This window comes from Camelus bactrianus, chromosome 16 (genome assembly GCF_048773025.1).
Source record: "Camelus bactrianus isolate YW-2024 breed Bactrian camel chromosome 16, ASM4877302v1, whole genome shotgun sequence".
Lineage (NCBI taxonomy): Eukaryota > Metazoa > Chordata > Mammalia > Artiodactyla > Camelidae > Camelus > Camelus bactrianus.
The window spans coordinates 54,440,971-54,461,403 of NC_133554.1; the positions used below are offsets into that span (position 1 = coordinate 54,440,971).

Here is a 20,433-nt window from a genome sequence, read left to right on the forward strand (position 1 = left end):
CAGCTAAGGTCAAGGTGCCTGCAGGGCTGGTTCCTTCTGGAGGCTCCAGAAAAGGACCCACTCCTCACCTTTTCCAGTTCTTGGAGGCTGCGGCATCCCACGGATCCTGGCCCCGTCACCCCGACCTCTGCTCACGTTGCCCCTCCCCTCTGTGACCTTCCTGCCTCCCTCTTGTAAGGACCCTTGTGGTTATATTTAGGGCTCAGCTGGACAATCCAGGATAATCTCCCCATCCCCAAATCCTCACACAGCCCCTTTTGCCATATAAGGTAAGGTTCACAGATTCTGGGGGCTAGGATGCCAATAACTTTGAGGACCTTTATTCAGCCCATCATACATGGTAAGCAATAAATAAAGATTAATTACTATTATTACCATTATCATCGTGATTACCCCCTCAGCAGTTCCAGTGTGTATCCGTAGTCCCCTCCTCTGTGGGAGAGAAAGGGATGTGGAAAGACCCCTGTCTAACTCCCAGAAGCCCCCTGAGATGAGGCTCTGAGCCCAAACCAAAGCTGGCTGTGATGCTGGCTGCATCAGGCAGAGGCCTCAGTCACTGACTGGTCCCATGAGGGGCTGGAAGCAGAAAGCAGACGAAGCAGGAATGTGCCCACAGGCCTCAAGGAGAGTCAGAGAGGGGCCTGTGGAGCACAGGCTAAGGCTTTCTGATGGTGCTGTATTCCGTGGGCTCCTCATGGCTCCTGCTGGGAACGTGGGTGCTAAGGTACCCCGTGTTGCTGTAGGTTGGCTCCTGATCCAAGGTGTCCAAAGACAGAGCTGCATACGCAATGTGCTCCCTGGGGGAGGGAGCCTGCAATGAGATGTCCTCGGGGTTAGAGAGGCTGGCAGGAGGCTGTGCCACAGATGGAGGAGGCCTTGGAGGGGCCTGGGGAGATAGACCATCCAGGGCTTTTGGAATCTACTCCCAGGCCCTCCAGCGTCCCCTCCCTCCACTCTGCCAGGTACCCTGAGCTCCAGCCACAGCAGAAGACCCCCTCCCTCAGTTCTGTGCTGGGGCAGCGCATTGTGCATGGAATCCCTGGTCACTTGGCCTGTCTGGGTCTCCCCTGATCAGCACGAGGACCGCGTCTGACCCGGCTCTGAGTCTCCCAGTGCTGAGACCTGCTATGGAGGCACTTTCAAAGGCCAAAAACTAGCGGGAGCTCTGTAGGCAGATCTTTCAATGGCTGCAGCTTCACCCGGCGCCCACCCTCCTCCTCTGTGCCCACATGGGCCGGAGAAAGCCCATCTTCAAAGGAGGGGGCAATGGCAGGTTTTGTCTGAGCCCCACAGCAGCCCCACCAAGCACATACCATGGTGACATACTCCACTTCCACTTGGTTGGCCTGAGCAGAAGAGGAGGAGCTCCTGGAGGCCTTCTTCCGGGAGGAAACAGAGGAGTTTCCAGTCTGCTGAAGGCTCAAGTTTGCGTAGCAGATGTCGCTCTCCAGGGGCTGAAGCACCTAGGAGAGGATGCACAGGTTTCTCTTCCAGGGAGGGGCACCTGGCTCTCTGCCTCTCCAGGACCCTATCTCTCAGCTTCCTCTACAGTCCCCACCTCCTCTGTCTCCCACGCCTGCCCCCTCCCGGCCCTCCTCCCTTCTGGCTGATTCCAGCATCCTCCCAGGGCCCTTGCCCAGGCAGTGCAGCTGGATTGTGAGTATATGGACATTTTGGCACAGGGTTTGTTGGATACATTTGGATCTCTGTGTTCCTGGGAGATGGAAAATGAGGAAGGAGGGAAAGGAGCTGGCTGATGTCTCTGGTCTGAGCTCGGGGACACTCTTACCTGCTCTGCGGACATCCCAGCAGCTAAAAGACAAAAACAATTAGAGTTAGAAAGCCCATCCAGTGACTCACAGGCGTGCTCAGGTCTGAGGAAGAGAAAGGATGAGGTTCCAGGCTCAGAGAAAGGAGACTGGTTCTAATTCTGACTCCTCAGATGACACACTCTGGGACATTGGTCACTTCACCTCTCTGAGCTCTGAGCTTCCATTTCTCCATCTAAAAAGTGAGACCTTGGCCCACCTGTTCTCCCCATCACAGAACTATCAGCTGCTCAGGTGGCCCTGCCAGCTATCAACTCCCCTGGGATGCGGCTCAGCCCACAACCTCTGCTGGAAGTCCTGCCTGTAATTCCACCATTTCCCCACCTGATTCGTCATTCAGGGGTCAACTCAAAGTCACACCTGCCTTCCCCAGCCCCCCAGGCTGTTGAATCCCTCCCTCCCCAGCTCCCAGGGCACTTGATTTATGACTATGTCATCACGCTCATCCCACTGAATTCTGATTAGTCTCCCGGGGCGGTGTGGGCTGCTGAGTGGCCAAGCCTTTTTCTCCTGTGCTTTCCTGGTGCGCTGGCCGTGCTCCACCAGTACAAGTTATCTGCGGAGACAGGATTGCTCCAAGCTGCCCTCTAAGTGGTTCACTGTATGGACCAGTTTCAGGTGCTCTCTGGTTCCTATTTCTTTCTGTCCCTGCCCTCCCCCTGCCACCCTTACCCCTCCTGCTTTACAGACAACAAAGAAACACCTTCAGCAGACGACACCTAAACACCCTCGGCTCTTAGATACCGAGGGGGGCAGAATGGACTTAGAACTTAGATCACGGACAGTACATTTGGGAGAAGATGTGATGAACAAGAGTTAGGCTCCCCTCTTCCCAGACCACATGATTCCCCAGGCTGTGGGGGAGGGAGCCGTGTTACTTTACCACTGGGCCCCGTGAGAGCTTAGGTCCCAGTGGGTTCTGAGAAAAGGAAGAGGTGCAATTACTGTAAGAATGTGGAAGTGGAGCCAGACAGGAAAAGGGTTTGGCTGAGGCCAGACCTCGTGATTGACGAGTGCAGGCTCGTGAGCAGACGCCCTTCCTGAAAGGGCAAGTTTACACAGAGCAAGTAGGGCAGCCTGAGAAAGGGCCAGGGCAGAGGAAGAGCAAGACTAGGAGTTGCCACCGAGCTTTCTGCTGAAACCCAGAGGACTGTGTATGTGTGGGTACCTGCACATGCGTCTGTCATTTGTGAGCTCACCTGTGTGTGCAGGCACACATGTCCAGGCACCATGTGTGCATTCGAGTGTGTGCTATGTTGTGTGTGCAGGCATGCACACATGGGTACACGTGTTTGTGCATGTGCGTACATTCACTCGTGTGTGTATACATCCGTGTGTGTCTGTGTGTGTGTGTGTGTGTTTCTCTCTGTCCCTATGTCAGCTCAGTACCTCCTTGGCAACCACACGAATTCTACTAAAGTGTCTGGGTACCCTAGCAGGGCTGCTAGTCTAAGACCATTGCCACCTCTGCCAGCAAGAGTCAAACCAGGAAACAGACAGGGAGGCTGAGCAGAGAGGCGAGAAGAGCAAGGAGGGAATACAAGGCAGATCTAACCCCAAACCTCGTGGGCTCACCTACAAGCTCCAGACCTCCCTCCGGCCCCATCAGACTACCAGCTGCCATGGCCTTTGGGACAGCGTCCCCTCCAGACTGTGTGACCAGATGGCTCCCGAATGATCATGCTGGCCATCAGCCCCACACACTTCCCCACACATTTCCACCCAGCCCAGCCCCAGCCCAGTGACAGCCAGGTCCCTTCACCTTTCTTCTGTCGCTTCATCATTCTCCAAGCCACGAGTGAGGCCACCACCAACAGAAACAGCAACACAGCAAAGACGAGGGGAATGAGGACGCTGAGATTCATGAAGACACTGCTGCGAACAACAGAGGATGCTTCATGCACCCCAGCCCCCCTCCCGCCTTTGGCCTTATCCCACCCAACTGGTAGCAGTGTCGGACACGCACCACTAGACCTTTTGACTTACAGGCCTGTGGTTTCCAGCCTGGGAACCCCCACTTCTGGGTGCCCTCAAAGATGTTTTTTTAAAAAAAGGAGAGGAGGGTTCCACAAAGTGTTTCAATGGGTCTAAAAGCCAAGGAGAAATTTTATGGCAACAGGTTCCGAAAAGGCCTCCCTGCTTCTACACTGGCCTCCACACTGGTGGGACAGTGTCCCTTACCCTGTCATCTGTGTTCACTCAGAACCTGGGAAGGTGACTTCTTTGGAACTAAGATCTTTGCAGATGTCGTCAAGTTAAGATGAGGTCATACTGGATTAGGATGGACCTTAATCCAATGACTGGTGTTCTTATAAAAGGGAACTTGGGGAACACAGACATACAGGGAGAAGGCCACGTGGTGACAGAGGCAAAGACTGCACTGATGCTGTCACAAGTCAAGGGAACCACCCGAAGCCAGGAAAGAGGACTGGGACAGGGTCTACACTGGAGCCCCAAGAAGGAGCCAACCCTGCCGACAGCTTGATTTCATTTCTGGCTTCCTGAGCTGTGAGAGCAAGTGAGAGGAGCCCCCAGCATTCCTGAGCCGGAGACAAGCTCTGGCTGGGACCCAGGACCACAGAGGGTCCCGCCGTCGGAGGAGTGGGCCACCGGGAACAGCACAATCTGAGCTGGCTTACCTGCCGCCGTTGGAGGGGTGGCCTCTGGTGTCTCCCGTGGTGACTGGCGCTGTGAACGTGGTGGTAGTGGAGGTGGTGGTCGGCACTGCAGCTGGTGCTTGGCGTACAGACCAGATTACCCACTGCTCGGCCTGCTCACCCGCCCCCAGCCCTGCCCGTGGCTCTGAACCTGGGGGGTGGGGGGAGCACGGGCTGCCCTGGCCTGAGGATTCTGGAGCAGGGCCACGGCAAGGGGCCTATAGCCTGGACCTTCACATTTCCCTGGCCTCTAGGAGCCTCAGAGCCTCAGAGGCAGGTGGGGCTGGCACAGGTCCAGGGAGGACACCAAGCAGAACCTGGAAGGTTAGAGGGGCCCAGGGTTGCCCCAGGACACGGGCAGCTGGAGTTCAGCTGAAATTTAGATACTCAAGCTGCTTATGACCAGGCCTCGGCCAATGCCCCCCCCCATCTTATGCATCCAGCAAGGAGAGGAGCAGGATGGGGGCTTCCCTGGGGGGTAACACACCCAAGATCTGTGACTTCAAAGGTCACGACCAGCCCTGAACAAAAGCATAGGGTTCAGGAAGAGCCTTTACTTGGGGCAAGTTATTAGGCTTCTAAGATGGGGATGCGTATTTCTCAGGAATATTGTCAGGATTCAAGGAGACAATGATCGTGCTGTGCTTTGCAAGTATAACGTGCCTCAAGGGCTCCGGGTGTGGTGGGGGCTCTGTTGGCTGTGTGCCCGGCCCCCTTGACACAGGAGCCCTCTGAGCTGGTGCCGCCTGCCCAAGGGTCAGCGGAAGGAGAGCCCAACAGATAGACTCATTCGCACCAAGGCACTGAGACCCCTGAGCCAACGTGCCCAGAAGTGTTTGCATTCTAGAAGGACTTAGGAAGAGAACATCCTTAATCCCGTATGTGTAAATGGCTCAGGATGGGATTTCAGCCACCGGAATGCAGCCCTTTGACTGTGGAGGCCTTTTCAGACCCCAGGAATTAACCACAGCACCCCCGCTGTGCTGGGTCTCTTTCTTTGGGACTGGATATGGAACAGGGGGTGGGAACAGGAGCTATGAAGTCCCAGTCCCAAACTTCAGAAGGGGCAGGAACCCCTGGGCACCAAAGCTCCAAGGAAAGCATTGGCAGAAATTGGGGTCTCTGGGTCCATGGAAGAGGGTCCCTTTTGCCCATGGGCTGAAACTGGGACCATCATATTTATCTCCTTGGGCAAGAGACTCAGGCACTGACTGTGCCAAGGGAAAAATAATGTGCCAAGAAGGGCTTGATCCCATCCCGGAGGAGGCCCTGGGAGCCATGAGAGCATCTAAGGGAAGCCCTGTCCCTCCCCATCCCAAGTGGCCAGTGGGGGTCCTATGAGACCTCAGGACTCACCCACCCCCTGTGACAGTTCCCTCTGCATGACAGTTAAGTCACCTAAGATGGACCCCAGGGACCAGGACAGGGCAGGCCCTGAGAAGACACATCCACACATACACATACTCTTACCTGGGTCAACGGTCACTTCAATTTGGACCCCCAGGTCAATTCCAATTCTCTCAATCCCACACCAGTAAGTGTCTGCATCGTTCAGCCTGAGCTTCTCCATGGTCACAGTGAACGAGCGATTTTTCTGATTGTCCTTGATGGACACACGATCCTTCTTCACCACCTTCTCTGATCCAGTGGTTTTAACAACGAACTTGCAGCGGCCCCAGTCAGCTCCTCGACACCACCACTTCACGTAGTTCTTATACCCAGGGCCGTATTGACACTGCACAGTCAGCGAGCCCCGCTCCAGGCCTCTCGCTGCTTTTGGACCCATGATGGCAGCTGAACCTGGAAAACACAAACCATGCACCTGTCACCTCCCACCCTGAGGGCAGGGCCACAGCCTCCTGCATTGTGGAGAGTTTCACTAGACCTAAGGGCCTGAGTAAAACTGAAGAAGGGAATATTCCTTACACATGAAGACATTTCATCCTTCAAACTTCCACTGGGTCAAGCCACCAGGAAAATCCTATAAAAGCGCAACCACAGATCTCAAGGAAGCAAAATGTTGACACTGAGCAATAATAGCTTCCTGTAGTTCACCCCTTCTCCCTGTGTATGCCCAGGAAGTCTTTATATTTCAATCAATTTTTGTTTGTTGGTTTTGCGATCGTCTGTGTTATGCTGGCCTGATGGGGAGGAAAGACCAGAGGACCCATTTCCACAGAAGATGATTTTGTACTGATGACCTCAGAGGTCCAGGTGAAGAGGCCCCATCACCCAGCTGTTCCTAAGAGAAGCTGTTCCTAATGGTTCTAATTGCTTCTAGTGGTTCTACAATAAACCACCCTGGCAGGAACGCCTCTGAAGTCGACCAAAACAGGGATGCCAGTTGGCCCCCCACACTGTGGAATCCACATCACACAGGTCTCGTCGTCTTCCCATCGAATTGCTTTGGTTCCTTTGTCAAAAAGCAAATCTGTGAGTTATTGATGGATTTCCCATTCTGTTCCGTTGATCCATTTGTCTGTCCTTATGCCAATCCATTCTGTCTTGAACACTGTAACTCTGCAGTAAGGCAGGTATCAGAGTAAAGCAGCATTTTCTTTTATGTTCTTCTTTCCTTCACTTCCTCACCCTTGAAAGACTCAGGATACAGAGTGTTGTTTCTTTACTGTAAGAAAATAACACTCACACAAGATGGAAAATGGCAGCGGTCACTAGGTCTCAGCATCAGACCCTGAGAAGTAGCGAGGACCACGGCAATCCAGAGAGCAGATACCCCAGGCAGAGGCACGGCCCCGTCCCCCTCAGGCCGTTGTCCTCATGCAGGAGGCAGGCAACATAATTTCGAATCTTTTCATTTTTCTGCAGTAGCCCAAAATCTGGGTTTGGGGTTGGAACCTCTCGATTTTAAACCATTGGCTTATTTAGAAGCAGCAGCGATCCAGCCTATCACAAATTCTGTCTGCCGGCCGAACATGCTGTCCAGGCTCAACTCAGACCCATCCTCCTAAGGGAGGTTCTTTCTGTCATTTCCTTTGTGCATCTTTATCAGGATTAATAGTAGAGACCTGCTACTTTCACACAATTGACCTGGCAGACTTCCATTTTTTGGTGCTCTGCGATCACAACACAAAGAGTGCAAAGGAATTTTTGTTTCTTTAGGATCTTAAAAATTTGTCCACAAAACTATCTGGCAAATCTTTATTGGGGCAAATTCTTTGACTACTTAAATTTTTTTTCTCCGTGAATATTGACTTATTCAAGTTTTTTTTCTCATTCTTTAATAAATTATATTCTTTTGTTTTCTTTTTCCCTCAAAGTTACCTATTTTCTGGAGTACGTGTTAGCCTAAAATTCTGCAATTATAAAGCATCCTCTTACAATTAAACTTTTGATATCTATTATAATAACAAATTTTGATTACACACGCTGTTTATTTTATTGATTACATGTGCCATAATATTCCCTTCCTCACTGATTTTCCCCCTTCCTACTTTTTTCCTGTGTTAAACCATTTTGAGATTTAGTTAGTAAATTTTGCTGTTTTTATTTCCTGAATTATTAATTTCTCACATGTATAATTTCATTTCCTTGAGATTACTGCTTGTTATCTTTTCCTAATTTGCTAAGTCAAAGACTGTGATAATTTTCTTCCTTTCTAAAATTAACTGAAGTGCATATAAGGCTAAGGATTTACTTTTTTGCCCACTTTTAAACTTGAGATATAATTTCCTATCATAGATTTTATCTTTGAAAGTGGTCAGTGGTCTTTAAGATATTCACAAAGTTGTGCAACCATTAACTCTATCCAATTCTAGAACATTTTCATCACCTCAGAAAGAAACCCTGTACCCATTAGCAGTGATTTCCCCACTTCTGTCTTCCCTGAAGCCTTTGGCAACCACTAATCTACTTTCTGTCTCTATGGATTTGCCTTTCTGAACATTTCATGTAAATGGAATCATGCAGTGTACCACCTTTTGTGTCTGGCTTCTTTCACTTAGCATAATGTTTTACAGATTCACCCATGTTATGATGTGTCAGCGTTTCATTCCTTTTTATGGCTGAATACTATTCCATACTATGGATATGCCACATTTTGCTTATCCTTCCATCAGTTGATGCCATTTGGGTTGCTTCTACTTTACATACCACTTTGGAACACTGTAAAAGTGGTTTTCTTATAAAACAAATCATACATCTGGAAATTCTACTCCTAGGTATTTATCTAAGAGAAGCAAAAACAAATGTCCACAAAAAAAAAAGAATTTTCATAGCAGCTTTATTCATAATAACCACAAATTAGAAGTAACTCAAATGCCCACCAACAGGAGAATAGATAAATGGTGGCATATTCACAGCAATGGCATACTATAAAATAATAAGATACAATGAATTAGTGACATACAAAACGACATGGATGAATCTCAAAAACATGCTGAGTGAAAGATCAAAATAGAACACCCTTCATGATCCCACTTACGTGAAGGTGCACATCAGGCAAAGTAACCTCTGGTGACAGAAATTACAGCAGTGATTCGTGGGTCAGGGAAAGACTAGAAGGCACTAAGGAACTCTGGGTGATGGAAATGTTCTGTGTCTTGATAGGAGTTACAAGTTACATGCATCTGTTGAAACTCATAGAATTGTACACTTAAAACCTATACATTTTACTGTATGTAAATTATACCTTCGTTTAAAAGAGTCTTGTGGGATGCATCTAGAGTTATGCTTAAGGACATTTTATGGTATTAAATGCATATGTTAGGGGAAAAAAGGGCTTAAATTTAATAAGTTAAATATGTATGTCAAAAGTTAAAAGAACAGAAGGAGAAGTGGGAGGAAAGAAGAAAGTAGAAGAAAGGAAATAATAAAGTTTTTAAATTTAATTAACTAGTTTATTTGGGTTTATTTATTTAATTAACTACTTTTTTTTTTTTAGTGGAGGTCCTGGGGATTGAACCCAGGACCTTGTGCATACTAGGCTTGTGCTCTACCACTGAGCTGTACCCTCCGCCAAAATAATGAGGTTAAAAAAAATCAATGAAGTAGAAAAAAAGATATAATAAGGAAAAATCAACAAAGCCAAAAGTTGGTTAAAAGTAAATAAATAAATAACCCTAGTAAGATGTTCGTGATAGAAAGAAAGAGAACTAAATGATGAATATCAGGAATGAAAATGGGGACATCACTACGTATCCTGCACACCTTAGATAATAAAAGGATAAGGTAATAATGGGATAGGATACTAAAAGGACATCTAAACAAGATTATGCCAGTAAATTTGAAATTTTAGGTGGAATAGGTGCTCAGCAAAAATAATACAAAATGCTAAAATAGCACAAAAAGAAACAGAAAACATGAATAATCTTACAGCTACTTAAATAAATCAAATCCATTATTAAAAATCTCCACAAAAGAAAACTCCAGACCCATACAGCTTCAATGGAGATAGCTAGGAAACACTGAAGGAAGAATTAATGTCTATCCTACACCAAAAAATTCTGGGACAAAGGAAAAGAGGATGCAATCCCAAATGCACTCAGTGAGATTAGCATAATCTTGATGCCAAAATCTGACAAGGGCAGAGCAAGAAAGAAATATTACAGACAGATATCACCTATGAACATTAAGTGCAAAGTCTGAAACAAAAAAATCACCATGCTGAATCCAGGGACGTTTAAGAAGGATAATGCATCATCACCAAGTTGGGTTTATGCCAAGAATGCAAAATTGTTTGGCTGTTAGATAATCAACGAGTGCAATGTGCCTCATTAACAGAGTAAAGGAGAAAAACCATATGAGCATCTCAACAGATGCAGACAAAAGTATCTGAGAGAATTCAACACCTATTCATGGTTTTTCAAAACTCCTAGCACAATAAGAGTAGGACTTCCTTTATCTGATAAAGATTATCTATTAAAAGCCTCAGCAAATACCACAATTGCAAGACATTGGTGTGCTTTATAATAATGTGTAAACCTGGACATTGATTCTGTATCCACATATCACTGTATATGTGATATTTTCTACAATGAAGAAATTTTTAAGATAAACCAACAGCCAAATTATTTTTAACAGTGAAATACTATAGACGTTCCAAATGAAATCAAGAACATGATTTCCATATATGTATATATAATGAGTTCCCAATATATATAGTAACTTGATGTTGGAAATTCTGGCCAATGTAATGAGACATGGAAAAATAGCATATAATTATTGGGGGGAAATAATAACATTTAGAGACAAATTTTAAATCTAAGTTTAAAAGTATTTTAATTTATAATGGAATTTAATAGAGTGGCTAAATACCCAATAAATATATTAAAATAAATGGCTTCCCTATAAACCAGTAATAAGTAGTTGGAGAGTGAAGTGGAAAAGTGCTCACTTACAATAGTAATAAAGTTACATTAAATACCTAGGCATAATCTTAACAGAAACAATCAGGGCTTACAGAAAAAAAAAATCATACACAAACACAATGAAATTTTCTTGACAGATATAAACTTTTAAATATAAAAGAAGAGCTATATTATGATCCTGAATAAAAATGCTGTTTATTGTAACAATTTACCTTCTTCCCAAATAAACTTATATATTTAACTCCAAAATCCCTGGAACATTTTTGGAACATGTACATTTTTTCAGATAATCTCTATCCATACACATGTGTGTATCTGTGTGTGTATTATACATAATAAATATTATATAGAATATATTATACTGGATATTATTTGAATAAATGAACAGACAAGAATTTTTAACATCTTAAAGATGAGTAATGAGGAAGGACTTGCCTTCCAGATAGTAAAATGGTACAGCCCATAATAAAGAAACCAGCATGGAATTCTAACAAGACTAGACAAACATATCGGTAGAACAGAGTCAATAGTCTAAAAACAAACCTAGTCTATTTAAGAAATTCACAGATAACCATAGAAGACTAAAAAGATAAGCAGGGAAGGGAAAGTTTAGGACGTAACCCTATCCTGTCAACTCTCAGTATGCTCCATTTAGGTAAATTCAGAGAGATTAAGGAGGTCAGCATAAAACAACACAACATTTTTTAAACTGGAAGAAAGTACAAGAGAATCTTTATACAATTCTGGATGACAGGGAGAACTTTCTAAACTTAAAATTAGTGGACTGACTGCATCACACAAGAAAGAGTCAGTGAATTTGACTATATGTAGCTATACTATATATTGCATATATAGTAGTATATATGCAAATGTAGCTCTTGGAAAAACCAATTTTTAAAAAAAGGACTGAGGGGGAGGGTATATACGTCAAGTGGTAGAGTGCATGCTTAGCATGCACAAGGTCCTGGGTTTAATCCTCAGTGCCTCCGTTAAAAAATTAATAATAAAATAAATAAATAAATAAACCTAACTACCTACTCCCCTGCAAAAAAAAATTTTTTTTAATTTTAAAAAGGACTGAAAAGGCAAAGAACAGACTGAGAGATATACTTAGAACACATAACACAGAAAAGGCTTAATAGTGGTTCTCTTGATGAAGAGTGTATACAAGAAAAGCGTTAAGACCCTATTCAGAAAATTGATGAGCAGTAAGAGGAGGCAAGTCACGAAGAGGAAATTCAGTGGATAATAAAACTCAAATATCTAATTTAAGTAATCTAGCAAATAAAAAATGTGGAAGACACGCCATTTTTCAGACATCCAACCAACCAAGTTTTAATGACTCACGTTTTGCTGACGTGGACGGGATGGACTGGGCACTCGGAAAAGCTGCTGGAAGGAATATAACTGATTCAACCATACAGAAAGCAATAAGGTAGTTGTGGGCATCAAACACAGTCATGCCCTTTGCTCCAGTAACTATGCTTCTAGGATTTGGTCCTCAAAAAATAACCAGAGATGCTAACAAAAAAGTGTGCCCAAAGATTTGTTACCAAATAATTTACAATAGCAATAAGAAAGGAAACAAGGTTAACATCCATCAATTAGGAAAATGATAAAGTATATAATGAAATACAATGCACTGATAATTATGCTTAGAAATATTTTTAATTATGAGGAAAATTCTCGTGTGAAGTGAAAATGAGAGTTTTTTTTAACGTCATGCACAGTAAAATCTCAACTAACTTTTAAAATAGGCATAGAAAAAAAAAGATTAAAAAGAAATAAACCAAGATGTTAACAACTGGTTGCCTTGGGCATTAAGGCAGATACAAGGTTCTTTATTTTTACTAATTTCTTCATTTTTTTCCTGTACTTTCCTAAGTGCCAACAATGAGCATTTATTATTTCCAAATCATAGTGGGGAGAAATAAATGCCTGGATAGGGCTGTTTAATAGTGTGATAGGCAACCTAAACCTCACATGGCAAAAAAGGAACTTTGCAGATGTAATTAAATTAAGGATCTTGAGATGGAGAGATTATCCTGGATTATCTTGGTGGCCCAATATAATCACAAAGGTCCTTATCAGAGGGAGGCAGGAGGGTCAGAGTGAGCAAAAGAGAGGTGACAATGGAGCAGAAGCTGGAGTGATGTAGGGCCACACGCCAAGGAAGGCGGGCAGCCTCCGGGAGCTGGAAGAGTTGAGGAATCGGATTCTGCCCCCAGAGTCACCAGGAGGCATGCTGCCCTGCTGACTCATCTTAGAATTCTGATCATTAGACTGTAACATTATAAATGTGTGTTGTTTTAAGCCACTAAGTTAGTAATGTTTCCCAGCAACCCTAGGACTCTGATGTAGACAGCCATTGCATCTTTGGTTGCCATGTCTCAACTGAGCATTTAGTATTAGGTCTGCCCCTTTTACTCTCTATCCACTCACATCTTCAACCCTTCCATCCAGGTGCCCACTCCCCATGAACAATGGCAGAGTACTGCTGTCAGAACCCTCCCGCACAGGGGCAGCCCAGAGCTCCAAGAGGCAGCACCCTCATCATGCATGGTTACTCTCAGCCCAGATGATGGGGACTAATCCCCGATCAAGTGGAAGCTGAGCCCCAGTGGGGAGGTGACTGGCTCGCGGTCTAACAGTCAGGACTGGACCTGCCTCTAGCACAGCAGGGGACGTCAGCTAGTCTGGCTCTGGATCAGCACACTTGCGATCTTGTCCATCTCTGCCACCACTTATGGTGAGGCTTCATTTGGGAAAGGCAGCTGATTTTTCTGTGAAAAACTTACGGTAATTGAAAGTCTCTCTCTTTTCTCACAGAAAATGAATGCTGTAAAGCTCAGTGGGAACTTCCTGGTTGATTTGTGTGTGTGTGTACTTTTAAAACAGTGAACTCTTCAGAAGAGGGAAGCAGTGCTGGTTAAATGTGCTACTTGCAATCAGAATTTCCATGGGAGATGCTGGTGACAGGTGGCACAGAAGTTCACACTGGCAACTGGGTTCCTACTAGCACACAGCTGTGTCTGTTCCGCTTCAGAGAAAAATTCCCACTCTGCCTCGAGATCATTCCTAAACCAAAGCATGCAAGCACACACACCCACACTACCCAAAACTGCTCACCATCAAGTTCCCCTGTTCCCAGGTGTCAGAGGGGAACAAGCAGTCCCTTAAGTGCATTCCTTGCTTTTCAGTTTGTCTCCTAACTTCTCACCCAAAGTCTACCTTCTCCGTTTCTACCCCAAAACTCTAGGCTGAGCCACACATCTCTCTCCTCCCCTAAGACCTTTTCCCCAAATAGTTAATAGTAGCCTCCCAATCGGCCCCAGCAGGCGGTTGCGAAGCGAGTAAGGACGTCACAAGGCCTTTCGGTTCCTTAGCCGTACCAAGGCCAAGCTCATTTCCACCACAGAGCCTTTGGGCTTGCTCTTCCTGTGCCTGAAAAGCTGTCTCTGATCTGAAGTGCCTGCTCCTTCTTGTCTTCCAGGTCTCAGCTCAGATGGCTCCTCCTCAGGGGGCTCCTTGTAAGCCCACCCTGTGGAAGGCACTCCCACCGGCCCGTGAGTCTCCCTCACTGTGTCAGGGGTCTAGCTCAGCTTTGTTCGCAGCACCTATCACTGCTTGGAAGTATCATTTTCATGTCCATGACTGATGGGATGAATAATCAAATTAGACCACATGAAAGAGTCATAGGTCACATCGGGGTGTCTGGTTGCCCTGAATATCCCATTCTGGAGCCTCAGATCCACAGGTGACCACAGAACGGCAAACGCCACCCAGCAACTTTCCTCAGAACTTGACTGCTCCTGGCTCTTCTCTCTGCTCCTTGATTATTTCCTTATTGAGATATAATTCATATACCATGAAATTCACCCTTTTAAAGTGTAGAGCTCAGTGGCTTTGTAGAACTTTCACAAAACTATGCAAACGTCACCACCAATTCCTGAACAGTTTCATCAGCCCAGAAAGAAACCCCATACTCATCAGTGGTCCCTCTCCCTTACTCCCTCCCCCGGCCCCTGGCAACATAATAATCTACCTTCTGTCCCTATGAATTTACATATTCTAGACATTTCATATGGGTGGAATCATACAATGTATGGCCTTTTGTGTCTGGACTCTTTCACTGAGCTTAATGTTTTCCAGGTTCATCCAGGTCATAACATGTGTTAGTATTTCATTCCTTTTTATGGCTGAATAGTATTCCATGGTCTGGGTATGCCACATGTTACTTATCCATCCATCGACTGATACACATTTAGATTGTTTCCACTTTTTGGCTGTTATGAATTATGTTGCCATGAACAGTTGCATACAAGTTTTTCACATGGATAAATGTCTTCACTTCTCTTGGATATATACCTAGGAGTGGAACAGCTAGGTCATGTGATAACCACCTGTTTAACATTTTCAAGAATGTCAAATTGTTTTCCAAAGTTGCTGCACCATTTTACATTCCCACGGGCAACATCCTCTCCAGTTAATGTTAAGACTCTCAATTATTCAGTTCTAAGAAAGCGGAACTAGAAAGATTTGGTCAGGGGGCAATCATATTGTTCCCTCTCCGTTAGATGCATTCACTCATTCAACTAATACTTACTATTTGTCTAATCTACACCTACTATGGCTGTAGGCACAAAAATCCCAGCCCTCCTGAAATTTACATTCTTTCAAGGCAGGGAAAGGAAGAGGACAAACAATGGAGAAAAACAATGCAAAAGTATTGCTATTTTAATTGGAGTCATCAATGAAGGCCTCAGTGACAAGGAAAGATGTGAATGATATGAGGACTGGAGGCTGTGGCTATCTGAAGAAGAGCGCTATGGGCAGTTTGAACAGCAAGTGCAAAGGCCCTGAGGCAGGAGTGTGTCTGGCATGATCAAAGAACATTTAAGAGGCCAGTGTGGCTGGAGTGGGTTGAGCCATGGGGAGCAGAGTAGGAGATTAGAGAAATGATGTGATGAGGGGACCCAGATGGTGAGCATCTTGTAGCCTCTGTAAGGACTTTGGATTTTCACTCTGAGTAGGATAGGAAGTCATTGGAGGGTTTTGACTAGAGGAGAGAGAGGCTCTGGCTTACATTTTCAAAATATCAGTATGGGATATGAGAGGAGAGACGGATACTCCTAGGTTTTGCCTGATCACCTGAAAAGATGGAGTTGCCGAACACAGGATGGGAGAGGAAGGGACTTGAGGGGTGAAGATGTGGTCAGGTCATATTTGAAATGTCAACATCTGAGTGAAATTGTCAAATGGACAATTGGATAGAAGATTCTTGAGTTCAGGGAGATGTCCAGGCTAGGGATACAAAATCAGGAGTCATCTGTATAGAGACGGTATTTAAAGCCAAGAGAGAAGATGAGATCAACAAGAGAGTGACTCTAGATAGAGAAGGCGCCCAAACACTGAGCTCTGAGGCCCCCCAGCATCCCTTTAATCAAAATGGTACCCTTCAACTTCAAGTTGACTTCAACCTCCATCTCTGTTCACCTCTCAGCCCCTCCTCTCCTCTTCTTCTACCAAGCTTACCTCCTCTTGCCATTTCCGTTTCTTCAGCAACTTCTACTGTTTCCTTCTACCCCTAAAAGTCTAGAATCACCTCTCTCTCCCCGTCTGCTTCCCTTCCTTCCAGGCCCCCTTCACCCTCACTCCTTCCCCAGAGCCTTCCCTTGCTCATCACACATTCCAGAAGGTGACCATGCTGGAACGAGTATTCACCAGCCCTGCTGAGCAACCAGGGCTCCTCTGCTTTTCCCTGACTAGGGAACCCATCTATGTGCCCATTTGAATTATCAGCCCCTGGGTGGTCAGGAGTTATGCCTGGTGCTGGTTTCATTATTAAGACCATGCTCCATATTTCTGCGTTGGCAACCATGGGCACTGAAACACCGAGTGAGGGAGTGAGTGGATGAAACACAAAGGCTCATGACTGGGAGGAACTACTTAGAAACGGGGTTGGTTTCTCAGTAGGTCACCTTGCTAGATCCCCTCCCCTACTCCGCCAGCCACTTCCTCCTGCCCAGTAAGCTTTCCCCATGAATGCAGACCCAGGGCCCACTCACCTGAAAGCCAGAGGATGAGAAGGAAGAGCAGAAGCAGGTGCATCTTCTCTTCACACAGGTCCCCCTTGGTGGAGCCTCTCAGCAAGAACCAACTACAGCCTCCTTCATCTTCCAACCCTTCTGCTTTCGCTCACTCTCGCTCTTACACTTCCTCCTTCAGTCCCTTCCCACTGGTGAATAACTAAAAGAGGAAGGAAGTGGAACGGGTGAAATTTCAATGCAGTTAGCAATGCAAGAAGAAATTATGAATAAATTCTTGAGAAATACCTCCCTGTCCAGAGCCATGGTGGGTTTTCTAAAAGGAGAAACTTTGTGACGCCTTCTTGGTCTTGAAGTTTGCCGACCCACCAGGTCCAACCAGCTCTTACTTAAGCCTTCCCCTCTGGTGGGAAGATTGGGTTGGGGGAAACCCGGCTCCTTCAGAGAGGAAGTGGAGAGCCAAGTCTGATGGACACAATGCCCTATACATGGCACTTCAGGGGTAGTCAAATTCCTAGGAGTCTGGAGGATCAGGAGTTCACCTGCATTATGAGGGGGCCGAAAGCAGAAGGGTTGGAAGGTGAAGGAGGCTGTAGCCTGTTCTCGCTGACAGGCTCCACCAGAGGAGACAGTCTAGATTCCAACTAGACCAGAGATTGGAATGAGGAGTTGAGGGTGATATCAAATCCCAAAATACCTACTAAAAGAAAGGGACTCAAAGAGTAGGGACACGTGCACAGGGAAGTACTGGTCCAATGGGCAAGAAGGGCCTCTGTCCTGAGAGCAGACCCGAAACTCTGATAACTGTGCCCTAGCTTACACGATGAGAACCCGTGGATCTTGACTCCAGCCTGAATCCTCCAGAAACTTGTCGATTATACCTTCCTGAAGAATCCAGCTCATTGTTCATGGCTATTAACCCCTCACCCCTCACCCTCCAACACACACCTTATAATAACTGCCTGTTGAAGTGGGAAAAAAAGAAACAGCAGCTTGCCCATCTGGCTCCCCTCTTTCTGACAACCTTGTGACCAACTCCCACTTTTCTCCCTCATCAGAGTCCCAGCAAGGCCTGGGGTAAAGCCCAGAGGTTGGAAAAGGATTGGTTCTTTCTCATATTTTGCTCCTGGATCCACTTTTGCTGTGTGCCACACACACCCTGTGACATCTTGAGGAGTGAGTGGGTCCCAGGCAGAGACAGAAGCCACTCACATCCTAATCAGGAGTGGGTAGGCATCAGGAGGGTTATTTGCACAGAAAAACACAGCAGCTGATAAGACAGGGCTTCCCAGGATGTGGCCAGAATCAGCCTCTCACTTTACATATCTCCAGGCCATAAGGTCAACAGTATGAGGTGAGAGCTAGGTCAGCCCCTGGTCCACACTGCTGAGCAAACCCATCTGTGGCCCATGGCACTGTACAGTTATGCTGAGAGACATCAGCCCTCAGCAAACAGGGACACCTGTTTGGCTTCCAGGAGAAATGGCTGAGGAATTAAGCAAGGTGGTGCACCCTGAAACACAAGGGGCAGATGCTTCGAGAGATACAGGGTAAACTTTCCTTTCTTGGGCACAGGCAGTAAGGCATGAATAGTCTCTGAGCTGCTCAAAGTTCTGCCTGGGGTCCAACCCTCTGATCCTGGATCAAGAACAGAGATTTCCCCTTTGAATCAAGAAAGGAGAATCCTCAGAGCATCTCTGAGTGATCTCTGTCGAGTCTGTTCCTCCAAACAAGTGCCTCTGGGGACTGGAGGAGCATCTGGCTATTCTGGGGGTGCTGTGTCCTCAAAGTCCCACAAGAGACCCTCGTCCTTACTTGGCCATTGATATCTGCGTGAGTCAGTTACCTCAGCGGGCTTCCCTGTCCCCACCTGTGAACAGGGACTAGGTAGATTATCTGAGATGCCCCCTGCCTTGAAGCATCTGTGTGTGCGCGCGCGCATGCGTGAATGTGAGAGTCCGTGGGCACATGTGTGCGTGCATGTATGAGCATGTGGCGGTCTCTTCGTGTTTGTATGTGGGCCTGTGTGTGGGCGCTATGTTACACGTGTGCATTGCACTGTGCATGCTGGTTCTATGTGCACACATGGAGTGTGTGTGTGCTCGTGTATTATGTTGTGTTGATGCAATCACTGGATTCTGGTTACAAGGAACAAAGACTCGCTCAAGCTACGTCTCTTGGTCATATCAGACTTAACAAATCACAATCTTTTCAGAACCCAATCTGTTCTCAGGTGGAAGAGCTCCTGTATCGAAAGGGCTGGCTTCGCTGAGCCTCTCCCACTCTGGATTAGAAAGTCCACAAAAAGTCTGTGGCAAGACCCACTTGAGAATTCCAAAAGCAAAGTCTAAATCAGGTGGAACTGAAGAAAACCAAGGAACTAAGCCTCTCAGGTGACGAACAAGAAGCAGTGTTCAACCAGGCCTCATCAGGACCAGAGCAGATGGTTGCCCACAATCCAGGCCCCTCGGGACTGAAGGGGCCTCACTCTGGGCTCTGCCACCATGACAGCGGCTCTGCTGTGTCTCCCTTCTTGGCTCCACTCACCAGGGCTTCTAGCTCCTTGCATCTTTGTGGAAGTGAGGAAGTGAGGCAAATTTTTGCCACGAAGCTGATGGAGCTTAAATGTCAGTGCCCTTTCCTCCATCAGGCTCCTATATCAAATTTTGTATTCATACTTTGGGGATCCTTTTTTCTTAAAAGGAGCCCCCAACGATGTATAAGCTTCAGGCTTGTGAGAGATGATCCCACCCTAGATGACTACCCTATAGCTATTTGACTGCAAAGTTCTTCTCACAGAGAGGTAGAGTCTGCCCCATTTCCCCATGAGTTTGGACCAGACTTGTGGCCTACTCTGCCCAAGAAAATCTAAGTGATGGTGCACCACTTCCAAACCCCAGCCTCTGGAGGCCTCCTGCATCCCCTCTTGTTTCCAGGCACCTCTGCTTCTGCCTTGAGAACACATCAGGCTAACCTGTGGCTGGACTGAGAGACACATGCAACAGAGCCAGGCTGCCCTAACCAACAGCCAGCTGACCATCAGACTCGCCAGAGAGCCCGTTTGAGGCCAGAAGGAACATCCAGATTAAATTGCCAACTCACAGACTTGTCGCGGGCCACTGAGCTTGGGAGAGTTCATGGCAGCATTATTGTGACAATAGAAAACTGAAAGAAGACCCCACAAAAGCTAGACCCTCCCCTACAGCAGCTGCCTCATCCTCCACTCCATGGCTTTGGCTGCCCCATGACTTCTGTTCACTCAAATCCTCTGTCCTTCTGACTTTCCCTCACAGCTCCTCAAGGATGGCCCCTCCTGCCCTTCCTGTCTCAAGACCCCCACCCTCACTTCTCCCTCTGATGTGGCTCAGATCAGAATAGACCTTGGGCCAATAGAACCATCTGTGGCTTGTGATTCAGAACAAGTTGGTTGAAATTACAAAAGCAACACATGTTCATTTTAGAAAAATAAATTGTGAAATACAGATAAGGGCAAAAACAAAAAGACTAAATTGCCTTTAATCTCATCACTCTGAGATAATCACTTTTAACATCAAGGTTTATACTTCACTCATCC

General features: G+C 46.4%; 1 protein-coding gene across 7 annotated transcripts; it reads right to left on the reverse strand.

Moving 5' to 3' along the window:
• Positions 1-293: 293 nt before the first annotated feature.
• On the reverse strand, positions 294-17,042 carry CD300LF (CD300 molecule like family member f). Of its 7 annotated transcripts, none has more exons than XM_074343634.1 (8): positions 16,881-17,042; positions 12,160-12,201; positions 5,957-6,286; positions 4,469-4,565; positions 3,592-3,704; positions 1,790-1,812; positions 1,314-1,463; positions 294-886 (listed from the first exon to the last, which is right to left on the reverse strand). In XM_074343634.1, the coding sequence occupies exons 1-8, from the start codon at positions 16,921-16,923 to the stop codon at positions 656-658; spliced, it is 1,029 nt and encodes a 342-aa protein (XP_074199735.1). In that variant the 5' UTR covers positions 16,924-17,042; the 3' UTR covers positions 294-655. The 7 variants fall into 7 exon arrangements, with proteins under 7 accessions (XP_074199735.1, XP_074199739.1, XP_074199738.1 ...); XM_074343638.1 differs by having other exon boundaries at positions 3,592-3,701; positions 4,469-4,517; positions 12,160-12,204; XM_074343637.1 differs by having other exon boundaries at positions 4,469-4,517; positions 12,160-12,204.
• Between the last annotated feature and the right edge of the window lie 3,391 nt (positions 17,043-20,433).

Bases quoted from the DNA above. Each gene is read 5' to 3' on its own strand.
- CD300LF (XM_074343633.1), bottom strand. From the start codon at position 16,923: ATGCACCTGCTTCTGCTCTTCCTTCTCATCCTCTGGCTTTCAG. The intron at 12,205-16,880 runs GTGAGTGGGCCC...TATTCCTTCCAG, and splicing joins TCTCATCCTCTGGCTTTCAG to CAGCTTTTCCGAGTGCCCAG. The intron at 4,566-5,956 runs GTAAGAGTATGT...CTGTACGCCAAG, and splicing joins TGAAGTGACCGTTGACCCAG to CACCAGCTGCAGTGCCGACC.